Source organism: Callospermophilus lateralis, unplaced genomic scaffold, assembly GCF_048772815.1.
Source record: "Callospermophilus lateralis isolate mCalLat2 unplaced genomic scaffold, mCalLat2.hap1 Scaffold_1064, whole genome shotgun sequence".
Lineage (NCBI taxonomy): Eukaryota > Metazoa > Chordata > Mammalia > Rodentia > Sciuridae > Callospermophilus > Callospermophilus lateralis.
The window spans coordinates 388,727-406,675 of NW_027510853.1; the positions used below are offsets into that span (position 1 = coordinate 388,727).

The 17,949-nt window shown below is 43.4% G+C and overlaps 1 protein-coding gene across 1 annotated transcript in view; it reads right to left on the reverse strand.

Moving 5' to 3' along the window:
* Positions 1-320: 320 nt before the first annotated feature.
* LOC143386490 (palmitoyltransferase ZDHHC19-like) overlaps positions 321-17,949 on the reverse strand; it is a 31,678-nt gene continuing 14,049 nt past the window's right edge. The window contains exons 6-7 of the mRNA XM_077107998.1: positions 15,153-15,168; positions 321-410 (exon numbers count right to left, since the gene is read on the reverse strand). Coding sequence (XP_076964113.1) covers positions 321-410; positions 15,153-15,168 — 106 coding nt within the window. The remainder of the gene's footprint in view (positions 411-15,152; positions 15,169-17,949) is intronic.

The window sequence follows — 17,949 nt, forward strand, 5'->3', positions numbered from 1 at the left end:
CACTACCCACCTTGGCCTGGTCCCCCTGACCACCCTCACCCTCAGCTTGGAAAGCACAGAGCCCAGGGTTCCCAGCCAGGAGTCTCATCCAGGCTGCATTTCCCCTCTACTCCATTTCTTAGGGCAAGAACCTAGAAGGGCAATGAATAGGGACGTTCCCAGAGGCTCCCAGAGTGCCCAGGAGAAAACCCCAAAGGAAAGGAAAATGGGTGACAGGGCCTGGGAGCTGGGGTCAGGGACCAAAGAAGAAAACCCAGCTTTATCTCACCCCACTCCCACCAGCCCCAGAGATCCACCACTTGAGCCTTCAGTTTACCAACTCACTTGGGTCCCACTGGCATACAAATGGTCAAATACCAGTTGTTGGCACAGCCCTGGTCAAAGGGGTTGTTGTTCCGGAGTGATTTGCCCTGGAGGGAGATGGGGATGGGAAGAGGAGCTCAGAATCAGCAGGACTGGGCAAGGCCATCTCCCAGTGACTCCTCCTAAGTCAGTCAGCTTAGCCAGGGCTCAGCCCAGGCCTGGAGCAAGATTCTAGGGGAAGGGGAGCCCAAGAGTGACCCAGGGCCTCCTGCCTTCCTATGCTCCTCGGAAGAGTGACCTCCCTTGACCCACTTGTGAGCAGCTCTCCGCAGACAGTGCTGACACTGCACTCCTTTCTCCTGCCTTCTCAGGGCTCCTCATCATCCTGTGCCTCCCTGTGCAAGATCCTTGTTCTGTCTCCATTGGCCACACCTGTCCTCTTACCTCATCCTTCCACACACCCCCCTTTTTAAAAAAATTTTTTTTAGTTGTTGATAGACCTTATTATTTTTTTTTAATTTATATGGGGTGCTGAGGATCAAACTCAGTGCCTCACACATGCTAGGCAAGTTCTCTGCCACTGAGCTACAACCCCAGCCCCTTTCAGATACCTTTTAAACTCTTCCTTGTGCTGCTCAATTGCTCCAAAGACAATGTCACCACACCACTCCCACTTCATTTCCCCACCTCTCATTTTTTTTTTTTCTAAAATTACGCCTTAACTGAATTTCACTATCTGGGAGGACAGGGGCAGTGGGGAGGCCCCATCATGTTTCCTTGTCAAAAATCACATGGCCCAGGAAAATCTGGGCTGAAGGCCTTCAGTACACAAAGCAGTAAAGGTCAAGCTCAAAGTAAAGGCAGACCACAGGGCTGATGAATAAAGGCCAAGCACAGAGTCTCAGGTGGGAGGAGGACCAGATATGGCAGTGGTGGGCTGGGGACTAAAAGGATGGGAGGTGATGAGCAGGTAGGCTCCTCTGTCTGTTCACTGTCTCGGGGTCTGCAGCATCCCCTCCCCCACTGATGCTGCCCACCAGTCTTACTGAAAGAGCCTTTAGTCAAGAGATTGCCATACTAAAGGAATCCCAGGGCAGAGATGCCCACCCCTATCATTCCTATTCAACACTAAAAAGAAAAAGCAATAAAGATACACAGATTGGAAAGAAGGTAATGAAACTGTTCTTCACAGATGACAATTTTCTATGTAGAATGTACAACAGCCACAAAATGCTGAGGGAGAACTCAGTGGTTGAGCACCGCGGATTCAACCCCTAGTCCTAGAAAAACAACACTAAGGACTCCTGCTCTTGGGAAGATGCTATGAAGAAAATGGAATGACAAGTCACAGATTGCAAGAAGAGATGTGCAAAACCTAGATCTGAATCTGATGTAGAAAACTCTTAAAACTCAATAAGAAAACAACCGTTTTTTCAAATGGGCAAAAGATTGGAGTAAACGCTTTTGGGGGGAGTGGGTACCACGGATTGAATATAGGGACACTCAACCACTGAGCCACATCCCCAGTCCATTTTTTTTTTGTATTTTATTAGAGACAGGGTCTCACAGAGTTGCTTAGTTCCTCGCTTTGCTGAGGCTGGCTTTGAACTCGGAATCCTCCTGTCTCAGCCTCCCAAGCTGCTGGGATTACAGGTGTGTGCCACTGTGCCCTGCCAGGAGTAAACATTTTACCAAAGACCCACTGAAGTCAAACAGACATGAAAATAGGCTCAACACCATTACTCATTAGGAAAACACAACCTGGAACCTTAATGAAATACTCCGACTCATTTAATAAGACAGGTTTGATTAAAAGACAAAACAAAATAACAAAGGACAGTGTGAGGGGCTGGGGTTGTGGCTCAGTGGTACAATGCTTGCCTAGTGTGTGTGAGGCACTAATTCGATTCTTAGCACTGCATATAAATAAATACAAGGTCAACTGATACCTAAAATATATTTGAAAAAAAAAAGTGTGAAATGTTGGTGAGGATGTGAAGCAACTGGAATTCCCAACATTGCTGGTAGAATTTAGAAACCTTACAGTTGTTTTGGAAGACAAATTTGGCAATTTCCTACAAAGTTCCACACGTGTTTACCTTATGACTCAGCAATGCCACCCTTAAGAATTTATTCAACAAAAATGAAAACTTATGTTCACATGCCTGTGCATCAATGTTTGGGGCAGCTTTATTTATAACTACCCCAAACTAGCTAGGCATAGTGGCCCACACCTATAATCCCAGAGGCTTGGGAGCCTGAAGCAAGAGGATGGCAAGTTCAAAGTCAGCCTCAGCAACTTAGTGATGCGCTAAGCAACTTAGTGAGACCCTGTCTCAAAATTAAAAAAAAAATATTTTAAACATAATTTGAGGGGTGCTAGGAATGTGCCTCAGTGATTAAACACCCCCCCGGTTCAATTTCTAGTATGAAACAAACAAAACAAAACAAACAAAAATACTCGCAAAAACTAAACATAATGTAAAGAATCCTTCGTTTGATGAATGTATAAACAATCTATAGGGCATCCATACGCTTCTACACAGCAATAAAAGAAATAAAATACTGATATGAGCGACAACATGGATGAATCTCAAATACATTGTCCTAAATAAATAAAGCCAGAGAAAAGAAGGCAATGACTCCATTTACATGTGATCCTGGAAAAAAAGAAAAACCAGAAGGACATAGGGAGAGAGACTGACAACAACAGGTGAATGAAAGGATATTCTGGAGTAAAGAAACTGCCTAAACTTGATCATGCTGGAGAATGCAGGACAGTATCCAGTTGTCAAAATCCCGTATCCTAGACAAAAAGGGTGAATTTTGCAGTTTTAATTTATTCCTCAATAAATGAGTTTTTGTTGTTTTTTTTTTTTAAATCCCACCATGGCTCCCAGGTTTCCACTTCATCAAAACTAAATTTCACGCTCAACTTTTAGGGGCTTTTTAATCTTGACTCCTCCTTATAAATTATCTGGCACCTTGGGTTTGATTTAGAATCGTTCCTTCCTCATTTCCTTAACATCCTACATTCGGGTTTCTCTGCCTTTTTGCAAAGGTGTGCCTCTCACAGACAACACCCTCCTGTCTTCCACCTTTGCAAAATCACACCTAGGACAGGAAGAGTGGCACGTCCTCCTCTACAATGCTGGCCTCGCCAAACTCAGTTTCTTGCAGGCTGCTACACCACTCAGGACCGACCCCCGTCTCAAGCGTTTCCCTAGGTGTCTGCTGGTGTTATTCTGATCACAGGGTTCTTATCAACACAAGCGCATGATGCACCCATCCCTCAAATAACAGGCTCTCCATGCAATGCACCCACGAGGAAGAATGACCACTGAGCTCCAGGGGGAGGAAAGATCTGAGCTGCATCTTAAGGGGTGGGTCTGGAAGGACTCATGAGGCACCATCAGGACCAAGGGCAGTGAAGATCAGCCGAAAGTGCCGGATTCCCAAAGATGCAAGATGCCTCCGCACCGTCTGGTATTGCAGTACTCGCTTACCTTGCTCACCGACACAGCCTGTATCATCAGGAGCAGAATGACAGGCAGCAGGAGTACCAAGACGGGTACAGCTACTGCGATGCTGTGCATACACAAGCTAAGAAGAACAGACAAACTCTTCTCTCCTGGCCCCGCCCAACGACCCACAGCCCTCATTAGCCCCGCCCTGGCTGGCCCCGCCCACCCACTTTTTCCTCCCTGGACTGGACAATTAATCCAGCACACCCAAGAGAAACCTCACCCCACCATGCTGGCCTCCCACTTGACCCTTTTCAACCTTCATTACCCCACTTCTTGGCCTCCCTAGATTCTTAACTCCATAGTCCATCCTACCACGCCCATCTCCCTGACCCCACTCGCCTTCAATCTGTCCTTCATAGGTCCTCCCAAGTAGCTTCTCCCTTTAGCCCTGCCCACAACATCAGCCCTCCCTCGGTTAACCCCACCTCTTGGCTGTCCTGCCCCTTGGCTGTCCGTCCCTCCCCACAACCCATTCTCTTCCCAGTGTGGGCCCTTGGGACTGGGTGGATACGCCATGGCTGAGTCCAGCGACAAGGGCATGTGTCTTGTACGAATGAGAAAAAAGCACACTGGTAGCCAGAAGAACAACCAGATAAAGGCACAGGGACACCAGCAGCAGCACGAATACGCAGAAATTTCTTTGACCTACACAATTGTTTACCCACAGGCAATGGTGGTCAAAGTCCTAGGGGAGAGAAGGCAGACCTTGAGGGTCTATTTGGCTTAGCCCAATACCCCCAAATCTTGAGGCCCCCCCTCAACCCAGCCCCTAGACCTCCTGCTCTTGGCCCTGCACGTGAGCTCCCATCTCCAGGGTGAAACCAGCACGTCCATGGATAGAGCACAGTTAGGACGCCATGGCTCATCAGGTCATTTGTCATGAGTGAGGTCTCTAGAGACAAGACCTGCCTGGTGTCACTTTGAGCAGGATACAGAAAAGCTGTGAAGCTGTATTTTTTCAGATACTGGGTAAGGATGAGAAGAATTTCTAGCCCAGCCAGCCTTCTGTACTTGGAAACCTGTGCAAGGTGTGCACATGAGAGAAGAGCACTCGGAACCCAGGAAACCCTCAATTGGACACCCAGAGGTGGACAGGCAACAATACCCAGAACAGGGCAGCAGCCGGCCTAAAGTTATGGGTATCTAGTATCAGCAAGCTAGTGGGACAGTCACTGCCTTTCCTCCCCTTGACTCCACCAGGCTCAGCACAGATGGTGCCCTTTGCATGTCAGCACCTGTGCAAGCAAGGCCAGCGTCTCAGGACAAGTGCAGAACTGGAGGCAATAACATATATAAGTGACCAAGAGTGGCTGAGAGCCACTTGTAGCAGTGTGGGAAGATGATCTCATATCCACCCCTGGACCACATATGATGTGAGGTTCCTGGTCCTGGCCAGGTGCCCTGGGATGGGTTGGTGAGTGGACAGGAAGGAGGAGTACTTACCTCCACACAGATATTACAGAAGGGACAGTGGTGGGTCCGGGGTGGACGATGGAAAGAACACTTCGAGCACCACTGCAGGCGAAAGGCCGTGTTGTTCACTCGTGCTATGTATTGAATGTTGGGGTCCTCATCTAAGGAGCCTGGCAGGGGAAGAGATTTGGGCAGTGGCAGGAGGCCCTTCCACCACTCTACTGCTTGGGGCCGCCCCATAGCATCATTGGGCTACAAGAAGGGTGGGGAGGAGGAGGGCAGGGGAATCCCGGTCCCTGTTGAGCAAGCTGACCACTCAGATGGGCGGCAGTCAGAGAGAAAGGGCTGTCCAGCCACAGGAGCTCTATACAGAGCTCTCCCCTTTTGGAATAGTGATCAGTGCTTGAAGTCGTGTGTAAAATGGGAAGGCGGAGGAGTGAACTGCGTGGTTTGGAAGGGCCTGCTGGCCTCTCTTGCCAGCCTGCCCAGTCCTTCCTTCGAAAGCAGCTGGAACACCTCCAGGATTCTGTTTTTTCGCACTTCAGTGGCTTGGGAAATGAAGTGCCAGGGCCCAAGTAATGATGACATGGAGGGAAGGGCTCCTGAGGCCACGGGGGCAGGGGGTGGGGTTGAGGGGGGTTAGCATGTTTGAAATCACCCCTATAGGCATCAGCCCTTGGGATACCACCTCCTTCTCCAGGGGTCTGAGGCCTTACCTTTGTGCAAAATGCCTGGGTCTGACCCGTTGAGGAAAATGAGGCTGCAGAAGGACAGTATAAAGAATAGGCCCGAAACCACGGCAAATTCCCACTGCCAATTCTGAGCCAACCACCGGCACCTAAAACCACAGCCAGACTCAGTCCTAGTCTGGGGAAACCCAGAGCTCCCCACAAGGCCTAGTTCACCTGAGGTTGGACTCACTCGCCTTAAGGACTGATCTAAATATCCAGGTTAGAGACAGACCATGGAGACTCCACAAAATGTCACCAGCATTACCAGTCTCTCATAGTTCCCTAAATGCGTCAGGCACTCCAGACCTCTGTGCTTTCACATTGGGTTCCCTCTAAGTCTATATCCTCCTTCCCCTGCTGACCCTCTCTCTCCACTTCCCTCCCTGCCTCTGTACTGTCCTTGTCTATTTTCTCTTCTGTGTCTAAGACACTGACACCTTCAATGGGAGACTCACAGAAAGGCGAAGAAGATTCCACTTATTGTAATAAGAAGCATTGCATTAAAAGCTGGAAACAGGCTTGGTTTCAGCCATGAGGATTCGATCGGAGGTTCATTTGGGGGCGTGATACTCTGTGAAGAGGCCATGGCTAGACCACCAAGCCTCACAGACTGAAGCCACCAACGAACTCTTCTGGGTTGGCACCCAGACTGCCATGACAACAGAAGTGACATCACAGAGGTTCTGGAATGGGGGCTCTGGCTGCTTCCAGTGACTTGTGAGATCTACCTTCCCCAACCCCCACATACGCACATGTTGTAGACTGGGACATCCTGCTCTTATGATGGTAGCTTTGTTGGAGCTTGTGATGATATGATGTGGTTTGTCCCAAAGGTTCAAAGGCTGGAGGGTTGGTCCTCAGTGATGAGGTGGTAGAACCTGAAAGAGGTGGGCCTAGTGGGAGGTAACTCAGTCACTCTGCAAGATGCCCTCTCAAGGGAGTAATGGACTTCTCATGGGCCCCCATTTGCTCCTGTAAGAGGGAGTTGTTATCAAAAGAGCCAGATTGGTCCCTCCCTGTTTTCTGACACACAATCTGGTGAACACCGTCACCAGAGATCACTTGCAGGAGCTGCCAAATCTTGGATACTGAGTTAAATAAAACTTACCTCCTTATAAATTATCTGTTCTCGGGTATTTTGTTAGAGCAACAGAAAGCAGGCTAATACAGAGGCCATAAATTATGTGAAGATGGCATGGGGAGAAGTTTGGTGATGGTCATCCCCCTTTCAGGCCCAGTGCTAATTGGAGTCAACAGTGCTCATTGCTCATCCTAGCTCCACTTCTTCCTTTTTGTTGTAACAGAGCTCCAGTTTGGGGAAGGAGGTAGAAATCTACCAATTAAATATCTTCCCAGTTTACTCACTTCCATGGTGGGATTTATGATGTAATTCTCTCTCAAAAATAAAATGAGCTGGGGATGTGACTCAATGGTTAAACAATCCTAGGTTCAATCCCTGATGATGATGATAATAATAATAATAATTTGTACATATTTATGGCATATAACATAATTTGAAAAATGTTACATTGAAGAACGTCTGAGTCAAGCTTTTTAACATATACATTACTTTATATTCTTATTTGTGGTGAGGACCCTTAAAATCTACTCTTTGAGTCATTTTTAGTGTAGATAACATTATCAACTGTACTCATTCTGTTGTATGTTATTATTAACTGTAGTCATTATATTGCACAATAGATCCCTTAAACTCATCCCTCTCATCTAAGTGTAATTTGTTCTCCTGGGACCAGCATCTTCCCCCTCCACAGCCCAGCCACTCCTGGGCCCCTGGAAGTCACCATTCTGCTCTCTGTTTCTATGAGTTCAACTTTTATAGATTCCACATGTAGGTGAGATCATGTGATTGTTGCCCTGTGCGTGGCTATTTCCCCCAATAAAACGTCCTTTGGCCTCATTCATTTGTCATAAATGACAGAATTTCCTTATATTTTTTTTAAAGACTAAAGAGTATCCCCTTATATTTCTAAACCACATTTTCTGTATCCATTCATGCACCGATTGGCTGGACCATAGGGTAGTTTTTTGTTTTTTGTTTTTGTTTTTTTTGGTGCTGGGGATTGAACCCAGGGCCTTGTCCATGCAAGGCAAGCACTCTCCCAACTGAGCTCTATTTTTAAGTTTTAAAGAAACTTCCCATACTAATTTCCATAATGACTGTACTAATTTACATTCCCCCAAACATAGTACAAGAATTCTAGTTTCTCCACATCCTGACCAGTACTTAAAATCTTTTGTCTTTCTTTTTCTTTTATTTATGATGGGGGTTGAACCCAGGGGGACTTTAACCCTGATAGCCATCTGGAGACCTTTTTACTTTTTATTTTGAGATCAGGTCTCACTGAGTTGCTGAGGTTTACCTTGAATTTATAATCCTCCTGCCTCAGCCTCCTGAGTTCCTGAGATTAAGGCATGTGCCACTGGTTCTTTTGTCTTTTTGATAATAACCATTCTAATAGGTGCGAGAGGGTATCCCATTATGATTTTAATTGCATTTCTCTAGTGATTAGTAATGTTGAATATTTTTTTTCAGATTTCTCTTGGTCAGTTGTGTTTCTACTGAGAATGAAGTGATGTTTGGGTCACAGTCTACCACCAAGTTTTATGTCAATTTCTGTTGTAGCACAAGAAAAAGGGATGACATGCATTGGGTCATGGAAAAAGGTTAGCAGTGGTACTAGAATCATAACTACCAGGTCTATTGAGCTTTGGAGCAGACCATGCTAGCCTTAGGGTTTCTCTTTTTGTTTTGTATTTTTCATTAGATATATATGACAGCACCATGCATTTTAATTCATTGTACACAACTGCAGCACAAATTTACATTTCTATGGTTGTACCTGATGTAGCGTTCACACCATATGTGCATTCATACATGTACCTAGGGTAATGATGTCCATCTCATTCCACCATCTTTCCTACCCCCATGCCCCCTCCTCACCTCTGCCTCCCCTTTGCCCCATCAAAGTTCCTCCATTTTTCCTTATCAGAGAGAACATTCAGCCTTTGGATTTTTGGGATTGGCTTACTTGATTTAGCATGATATTCTCTAACTCCATTCATTACATGTCGTAATTTTATTCTCTTTTAATGCTGAGTAATATTCCATTAGGTATATATACCACAGTTTCTCTATCCATTCATCTATTGACGGGCATCCAGGCTGTTTCCACAGTTTAGCAATTGTGAATTGAGCTGCTATACACATTGATGTGACTGTGTCCCTGTAATATGCTGATTTTAAGTCATTTAGGTATAGACCTAAGAGAGGGATAGCTGGGTCAAATGGTGGTTCTATTCCAAGTTTTCTAAGGAATCTCCATACTGCTTTCCAGATTGGGTTGCACCAATTTGCAGTCCCACCAGCAGTGTATGAGTGTACCTTTTCCCCTTCTACATCAGCATATATCGTGGTCTGTCTTCAGCACACAGGGCACTTTGTGGCACACCACTGTTCTATGTGGTTTACATGAATTAAACCACAATTCCTTGTTTTACAGATAGGGAAATTGAGTGACCAGGTGCTAAGTGCTACCCAAGGTCTCCCTGCTGGACAGTTGTAGAGCTGTGATTTGGACTTATGAGGCCTGGCTCCAGAGTCCTTGCCACCAACCACCAAGCAAGTGACTCCAGGAGGAGTTGCAGTCAGGGGGCTGAGTAGAAAGGGAATGAAGTTGGAGCATTGGATCAGTGCCTGAGATGGGTGCTGCCAATAATGGAAAGGAGCCCTGATTGGTGAATCCCAGAGGGCACACCACATTTAGGTCCCTTGAGAATAGTGATCCTGGACATGGAGGTAACCATTGTGAAAAGAGCCACCATTCTCCAGAACAGAAACCTACTCTCCAAGTACAAGGATTTCACCAGAGCCTTGTCCCTCAAGGGGGAAGGCGTTTCTCCTACTCCAGGCTCTTATCTCCTGCAAGGTGCTAGTGGTGGTGGAAAAGTAGGAAACACCAGTGAAAGTCACACCCCAGCAATACAGGCTCACTCAACACCATGATCTAATCATAGACCACAGAATCCTTCCTTCCTCTCTACTGTGCCACTATACCAAAAAGCCTCCGCACAACTTTAGAGAATTAGAGATGAAAGAGTTGAAGACACAAATTCTTTCTGGCAAGAAATGAAAATAAGCACATTATAGGAATCTGAAAGTTTCTGGCCTCTTTGGCAACAGAAAACACTAAACATGACTGAACTTCTAGACAGATGAGCACAAAATCTCACCAAATAAATGGCCTATTTACCTCAGTTCCTATTATTCAGTACACTGTCTAGCTTTCAATCAAAAATAATTATAAGGTATACATACTAAAAAGCAAGAAGAATGACATAAAGCAAGCATTCGAATGAGACCCTCAAATGATGAGGCTGTGGGAATTATCAGACAGGGATTTGAAACAACTATGATTGAGATCCTAAGGGTTATAGAGGGTTAGAGCTGAACAAGAATATTCAAGAAAAGATAGATAATGTAAGCTAATGATGGAAATGGTAAACAAGAAAAAAAAGGAAAGACTGGAGATAAAATGACTAAGATGAATGCTTAACACCTTTGATGGGCTCACTAGTACCCTGGACATGACTGGGGAGAATATTAGTGAACTTGCAGATAGGTCAGAAGAAATTTCTCAGGCAAAATTGCAAAGAGAAAAGAAAAATTGAAACAGAAAATTTAAGAACAACGGGGCAATTACAAAAGATAAACACACGTGCAGTTGGAATAGGAGGAGGAGAAGCAAAATAGAACAGAGTTGAGGAAAGACTTCGAGTAATAATGACAGAAAACTTTTATGAAGTAATAGATACAGGGAGTTCTGAGAACATCAAACAAGGCAAATACCCAAAATCTACACCTACCATCTTTCAAATTGCTGAAAATCAAAGCCAAAGAGATGGTATTTAAAGAAATCATCTTACTCATACAGGAGCCAAGATAAGAATCTTAGTGGACTTCTCCTAAAATGTGCTAGAGAAAGAGAGTTGAGTGAAATTTTGAAGTGTTGAAAGGAAAACCCACCAGCCGATAATCCTCTACCCAGTGTATCATGGTTTGATATTGTGTGTCCTCCAAAAGCTCATGTGGGAGACATGCCTTCAATATACATTTTAAATTGTTTTTCTGGACACAGTTTTGTTCCTGTATCTTCTTAAGAGATATGCTTGAGAAAAAGTTTTTTGAAAAATCTAGTCTCAGCCAGTCATTGCAGGACATGTCTCCTCATCCCCACTACGCAAAAGGCTGAGGCAGGAAGATGGCAAATTTGATGCCAGCTTGGGCAACTCAGGTGGACCCTGTCTAAAATCAAGGGGGATTGGCTGGGTATGGTGCTCGTTAGTAGAGCACTTGCCTAGCATGTGAAAGCCCCTATTTCAATCCCCTGTACCAAAAAATGGGGTCCTTGAAGAGGCTAATATCAAGGCAAAAAGGATGCAATGATCATTTCTTTTTACTTTTTATTAAGTTGCTAAGGCTAGCCTTCAACTTGTGATAGTCTTGTCTCAGCCTCCTGAATTTAGGCATGTGCCACTGTCCTGGCCCAGAACTTTTTAAAATAAAATCAACCCCACAGCATTGTCATCTGATAATATCAAAAAGGTAACAAAAACTATATGAAAAAAATGTTTCCCCCAAATATATGTATATATATATATATATATATATATATATATATATATAGTTGTAGTTGGACACAATGTCTTTATTTATTTTTATGTGGTACTGAGGATCAAACCCAGTGCCTCACATGTGTGATTCGGGTGCTCTACCACTGAGCTACAGTCCCAGCCTTTCAGTTATCATTTCTAGTTGGAGGCACTTTGTGACAGAATAATATTATCTCTTTTTCTGGGTGGGGGGGTACTGGGGATTGAACTCATGACACTTGACCACTGAGCCCATATCCCCAGACCTATTTGGTATTTTATTTTAGAGACAGGGTCTCACTGAGTTGCTTAGCACCTTGATTTTACTGAGGCTGGCTTTGAATCTGAGATCCTCCTGTCTTAGTCTCCCAAGCTGCAGGGATTACAGCCAGGCGCCACTGTACCCAGCCCAATATTATCTTCTTTTAGTATGATCCAACCCAGTTGTTTTCTTGACTGTTTTAAAATAAATCTGTTCTCATCATCTGATACAATGCTCATGTACTCATCAAAACCAATGATACAGCTCTTATCATTATATTCATTTGCTCATAGAACCACCCCTGAAATTGGCACCTATTTTGCAAGCATCTGAAGAAGAGGGTGATGGGCTGCACCATTGCCTTCTGTGCTTTTGGCCCGACCATACCCGTGGTGGAATCTCTGACAGACCACTCTCACTGCATGCTACTACCTCAGAAAGCCACTTGTGAGTAAATATATTTCTGCAGAATCTCTAAACGACGGCTACATAAAAATCTATAACAAATTATTATAATTTATATTATAATTTATTTAATTCTCTGTAGTAATTTCAAGCTTTACACGTTACCTTTACACTGTGGTGACCTTCCTTCTATCTAACAAACATCTTTGTGTACCGAACCACTTGTTTCTTTAAAGGATTTGGGAGATCCCTGTGCTGTGGATCAAACCCAGAGCCTCACATGAGCTAGGCAATTGCTCCATCACTGAATGACACCGTTGGACCAGAATGGAGAGATGTTACTGGGAAATTTTATTCAAGCTCTGATAGTACCTAATGAAATGTTGCTTTTTGACAAAATAATGGGTTTCTAGAAAATGATTTTTTGTACCCACCAGATACACTTATGATGCCAGCCATCTGATTTACAGATTTACTCTGGGGTTGTTGATAAGAAAATACATTGCTTTTTTTCCCCCAAGTAAAAAATTGCAATCCATTTATTTATTTTTATTAGTAAAATTTTACATAATACTGGGATTCATTATACCATATCCTTGCATGCACATAATTTGATCAGTCTCATGTTCCAGCTAACATATTCTTTTTTTTTTTTTTTTTTTTTTTGGTACTGGGAATTGGACCCAGGGGTGCTTAGCCACTGAGCAACATCCCCAGCATGTTTTTGTATTTTATTTAGAGATAGAGTCTCACTGAGTTTCTTAAGGCCTCACTAAGTTGCTAAGGCTGGCTTTGAACCCACAGTTCTCCTGCCTCATCCTCCAAAGCCACTTGGATCACAGGTGCCACCACACCTGTCTAACATATTCTTTTGGAGTGAGGGGAGGTGGTATCTTGAAATTTTCTTTTGTTTTAAATGCTGGGAATTGAACCCAGGGCCTCATGCAAGCAACCAATTTATCACTGAGGTACATCCCCAGCCCTTGAGCATTATTTTTAATAGGTCTATCTTTTGGACACGACCTAATGGCTGGGTATCATGAGAAATCCAGTATTTTATGTGTCTGGAACTTTAAGTATATTTTCACTCAAAATTCCTGTAGGACAGGTGTTTCGCAGAGTAATGAACTGGCTCTGGTCATATTCAACAAGATGAGACAACCAGCAAATATGGGAAAGACCTAAGATTGAAATTCAGATTTATAGTACACCAGGATTCAATATCTGGGTTATGTGGCTTCTCTGCAAGAGGAAAAAGAAAGTTTTTTTTTTTTCTTTTAATACCAAGTATTTTGAGCCAGGTGTAGTGGCACGTGCCTGTAATCCTAGCAGCCGGGGAGACTGAGACAGGAGAACGAGAGTTCAAAGCCAGCCTCAGCAAAAGCAAGGCACTAAACAACTCAGTGAGATCCTGTCTCTAAATAAAACACAAAATAGGGCTGGGGATGTGGCTCAGTGGTTGAATGCCCTTGGGTTCAATCCCCGGTACTAAAAAATAAATAAATATTTTATTGTATGTTGCTGCCAGTGTATATAAAATAATTACCATTGTGAAATAGAAATTCATGAAAATTCAGAGTGGTAGATGTTGAGGATTGACAAAAGTAGAAGATTGTATTTTGGTACATGTGTTACAGGGAAATTTTTTGTACAGGCTTCAAATTAAGCTCTCTTGAATATTCACTGGTTCTTGAGCAGTGGGTTTGGGAAACCTCAGAAAGATGACTACAAAAAGGAATAGACTTTCTGGGGTCTGAAGGAACTTGTACATGAAGATACTCCAGTCAGTAGGGGATCATGGTGAGCATTCTGCAGACAAAATTTTTTCAAGTCAGCAACTGCCTGGGAAACCTTCATGTGGTTGAGTCCGGCCTCCAGCCAGAGCTGATGAACCACCTTCTTCATAGTGTCAACGCTGGAGGAACAAGACATGGTGCATTCGAGGGCCAGGTGACTCTTCTGTCAGAGAGTCCACAGGTCACCGTCAGCTGGGCCAGATGACTGGGAAGCGTGCAGCAGAGAAGATTCTTTTTTTGAGGGGGTCTGTGGATTGAACTCAGGGCACTTGACCGCAGAGTCACATTCCCAGCCCTTTTTTGTATTTTCTTTAGACACAGGGTCTCACGAGTTGCTTAGCACCTCGCCATTGCTGAGGCTGGCTTTGAACTCACGATCCTCCTGTCTCAGACTCCCGAGCCACTGGGATTACTGGCTGTGCACCACTGCGATTGGCTAGAAAAGAGATTCTTATAGAAAAAGAGATAAATAATTTCCAGGAATTAAGGGCTGATTCTTTTTTTTTTTAATTGTTCTATTCTACATGACAGTAGAATGCATTTTGACACAACATGTATAAATAGAGTATTACTTCTCATTCACCTGGTTAAGGGCTGATTCTTTATCTGAAAACCCAGAAAGAGAAGCATGTCTCTTGGGAGCATGCAAGCAGTCATTCCAGTGTAGCTGAAGTCTGGGAAAGCCCAAGACTAACTTCATGGAGACCCCATACTTCTGACACAGAAGGCAAAAGATAACCCAGTATCTTTGATAAGGGCCTAAGAGTAAATGGGAAGTCTCAACTGGTTCTAAGGATGAGTCACTGTCTATGGGGACACATTCCCCACTGAGCTAACAGAACGAAACTCAGTTCCTTGTATCTAAATAGCATGTTTTAGGTTTCCATTTTCTTGTGAATTCAATGAACAAATATTTGTTCAGCTCCTATGTTAGCCTGGGAACTCCATGAAATACTTATTTTCTGTACCCCATTGTCCAGGTTCTTGTAGCTGTCTGGCCAGCTACATGAGGACTGTGATGGTCACTTTTTTCTTCTTCTGAAACTACACCCTTATATTTCCTCCTTTACCAGTAACCGCCGCCCCCCCCACCCAGCCCATCTCTCTTTTAGTATCAATGTGAATGACATTTGTCTTTCTTCACAGTGCAATATCTAATTCCCCTCTTCTATTACCACCATATTCTTTTTTGAAATTTTTCTGATTGTGTGAAGGCTTTATTGGAACAATTCTTAGTATGTGTCTTCCATTGCAGCCTCCCATCTTGGGAGTTGAAGACCCTTCTTTTATCTCCTTTGGGTTAATTATTTCAGACAGGTAATTTAGACCATTGAAGTCCCAGGAATTTGAATCCTGGATCAGAAGGGATGCTGGAGGTGGGGCTAATGGCAATTCTAGGGACAGATTATTCATGAACCTGTGGATTTGTGCCAGCTCCCTGGAACTGCCTTGATTCTGCAATCTGCCACAATCCAGATAACTGCCTTAATTCTATGAACTCCTTATACCCTTCCAGGAATTTCTCTATTTGCTTTGTATAACTAGATTTGGTCCCTGTTCTATGCAAATCACAGCTGGAACTGATGCAGTAAAGCTTCCATTCATTCAACTGAATATGCAATAAATTTTATTGAACACCTATCCTGCCCCAGTCAGTCTCAGTGTCTGCCAAAGTAATTATCCAAACCTATTTGTGGTAATATGTCCAAGGAAAAGATTGGAATTCAGTTTGTTGATCAGCTTTGTGTCACTGACAAAATACTTAAGATATACAACTACAAAAGAGAAAATATTTATATTTGGGTTATAGTTTCAGAGGTTTCATTCTATGATTAGCTGATTCTGTTGCTTTTAGGCCTATAGTGAGGCAGAACATCACTGAGGGAGATGTGGTAGACCAAAGCTATTGACCTCGTTGTGCCTAGGAAGCAAAGAGAATTTGCTTTTATAACAAAGCCTCTCACTCAAAACCCAGTAAACTCTGAACCATAAATGAATGAATGCATTGTTGAAGTCAGAGTTCTTGTGATTTAATCTGTTCTCAAAGACCCCCATCTTTGAACACTGCTGCATTGGGGACCAACTCTTCAACACTTGAGCTTTAGGGGTCATCTAAGAATACCCAGAATTAGCAGAATTAAACCCTAAGCTGATATTTCTTTTTTAAAAAAAATGTTTATTTCTTAGTTTTAGGTGGACACAATATCTTCATTTTACACTTATGTGGTGCTGAAGATGGAACCCAGTGCCTTCTGCATGCTAGGCGAGCACTTTACCACTGAGCCACAACCCCAGCCCTCTAAGCTGATATTTCTTGAGAAACATCCCCACATTTCTATGTCAAGCTAGTTACTAGAAATCTTCAACAGCTGCAAATCATCAAAGAGAGACATTTCTCCCCTGCCAGATAACTTAAATTACCCTTTGATAGAGGCTATAACTAGGCAATTTATACCAAATAGAGTAGGAGGAAACCCAGGTTATTGGCCAAGGTATTACAAGCCAAGTGAGTCTTATAGCATCTCTCAACTATTATCAGTAATGTGAGTAATGACAGATTAGCTATAAAGATACTTTGCAAACACAGAGGAGCCTGGCAATTGAAGTTCTAGAAATGGATAGTTTTCTTTGATATTCAGAAGTTGTCAGACTACCTGGTTTTTGTTTGAAACTTACTAAGAATTCATTACATATAGGATATTCCTAATTAATCAAAATTCCCCAGCAACCGCCTCCAAATCCAACCCAGTTTCTTTCTTTCTTTTTTTAAAGAGAGAGAGAGAGAGAGAGAGAGAGAGAGAATTTTTTGATATTTATTTTATAGTTTTTTCTTTTGAGCGGACACAACATCTTTAATTTGTATGTGGTGCTGAGGATCGAACCCAGGGCACCGAGCATGCCAGGTGAGCACGCTACCACTTGAGCCACATCCACAGCCCCTCTTTCTTTCTTTCTTTTTTTTTTAGTTGTTGATGGAGACAATATTTTTGTTTATGAATTTATTTTTTAATGTGGTGCTGAGGATCAAATCCAGTGCCTCACATGGGTGAGGCAAGCGCTCTACCACTGAGCTTCAGCCCCAGGCCCCCACCCAGTTTCTTAAACAAAAATTCTTGCTATGGTCTGAATGTTTGTATTCCTACTTCCAACCCCCAAATTCATATGTTGAATTTCTAAGCCTCCAAGGGGATGGCATCAGGAAGTGGAACCTATGGGAGATGATGAAGTCATGAGGGCAGAGCCCTATATTCCTGTATACAGTGCATGCCTATTGCCAGAGATTACTATCTTTAAAAATGGGATAGTGTTCTTCAAAATAAGCCAAGGGGGCTTATCTGCCCCTTTCAGTAAGTGAGGACACAGCAGGAAGTTATTTATGAATCAGGAAAGCTGGTACCATGACCTTACATTTTCCAGTCCCCAGAACTGTGAGGAATAAATTTGTTATTTTTTATTTTAGCATCCCAGGAATACTAATGTAGTTCATAAACAAATAAGTAGACACTTTGCTCTGAGAATGATGAAACAGAACCCATGTGGGGAACAAACTCTTATCTAGTTATGTTTGTTTATACTAAACAAAATAGTAGGGGAGATATAGGTATTCACTGTTTTAAGTGTAACCAGAAATGGTGGTGGTTGCTTTTTTTTTTTTTCCTTGGTTGTTTGGACACCATGGATTGAGCCCAAGGGCACTTAATCATTGAGTATATCATACATCCCCAGCCTTTTTTTTTATTTTTCATTTTGAGACAGGGCCTTGCTAAATTGCTGAGGTGGCTTTGAACTTGTTATCTTCCTGTCTCAGCCTACTGAACTGCTGGGATTACTGGTATGCACCA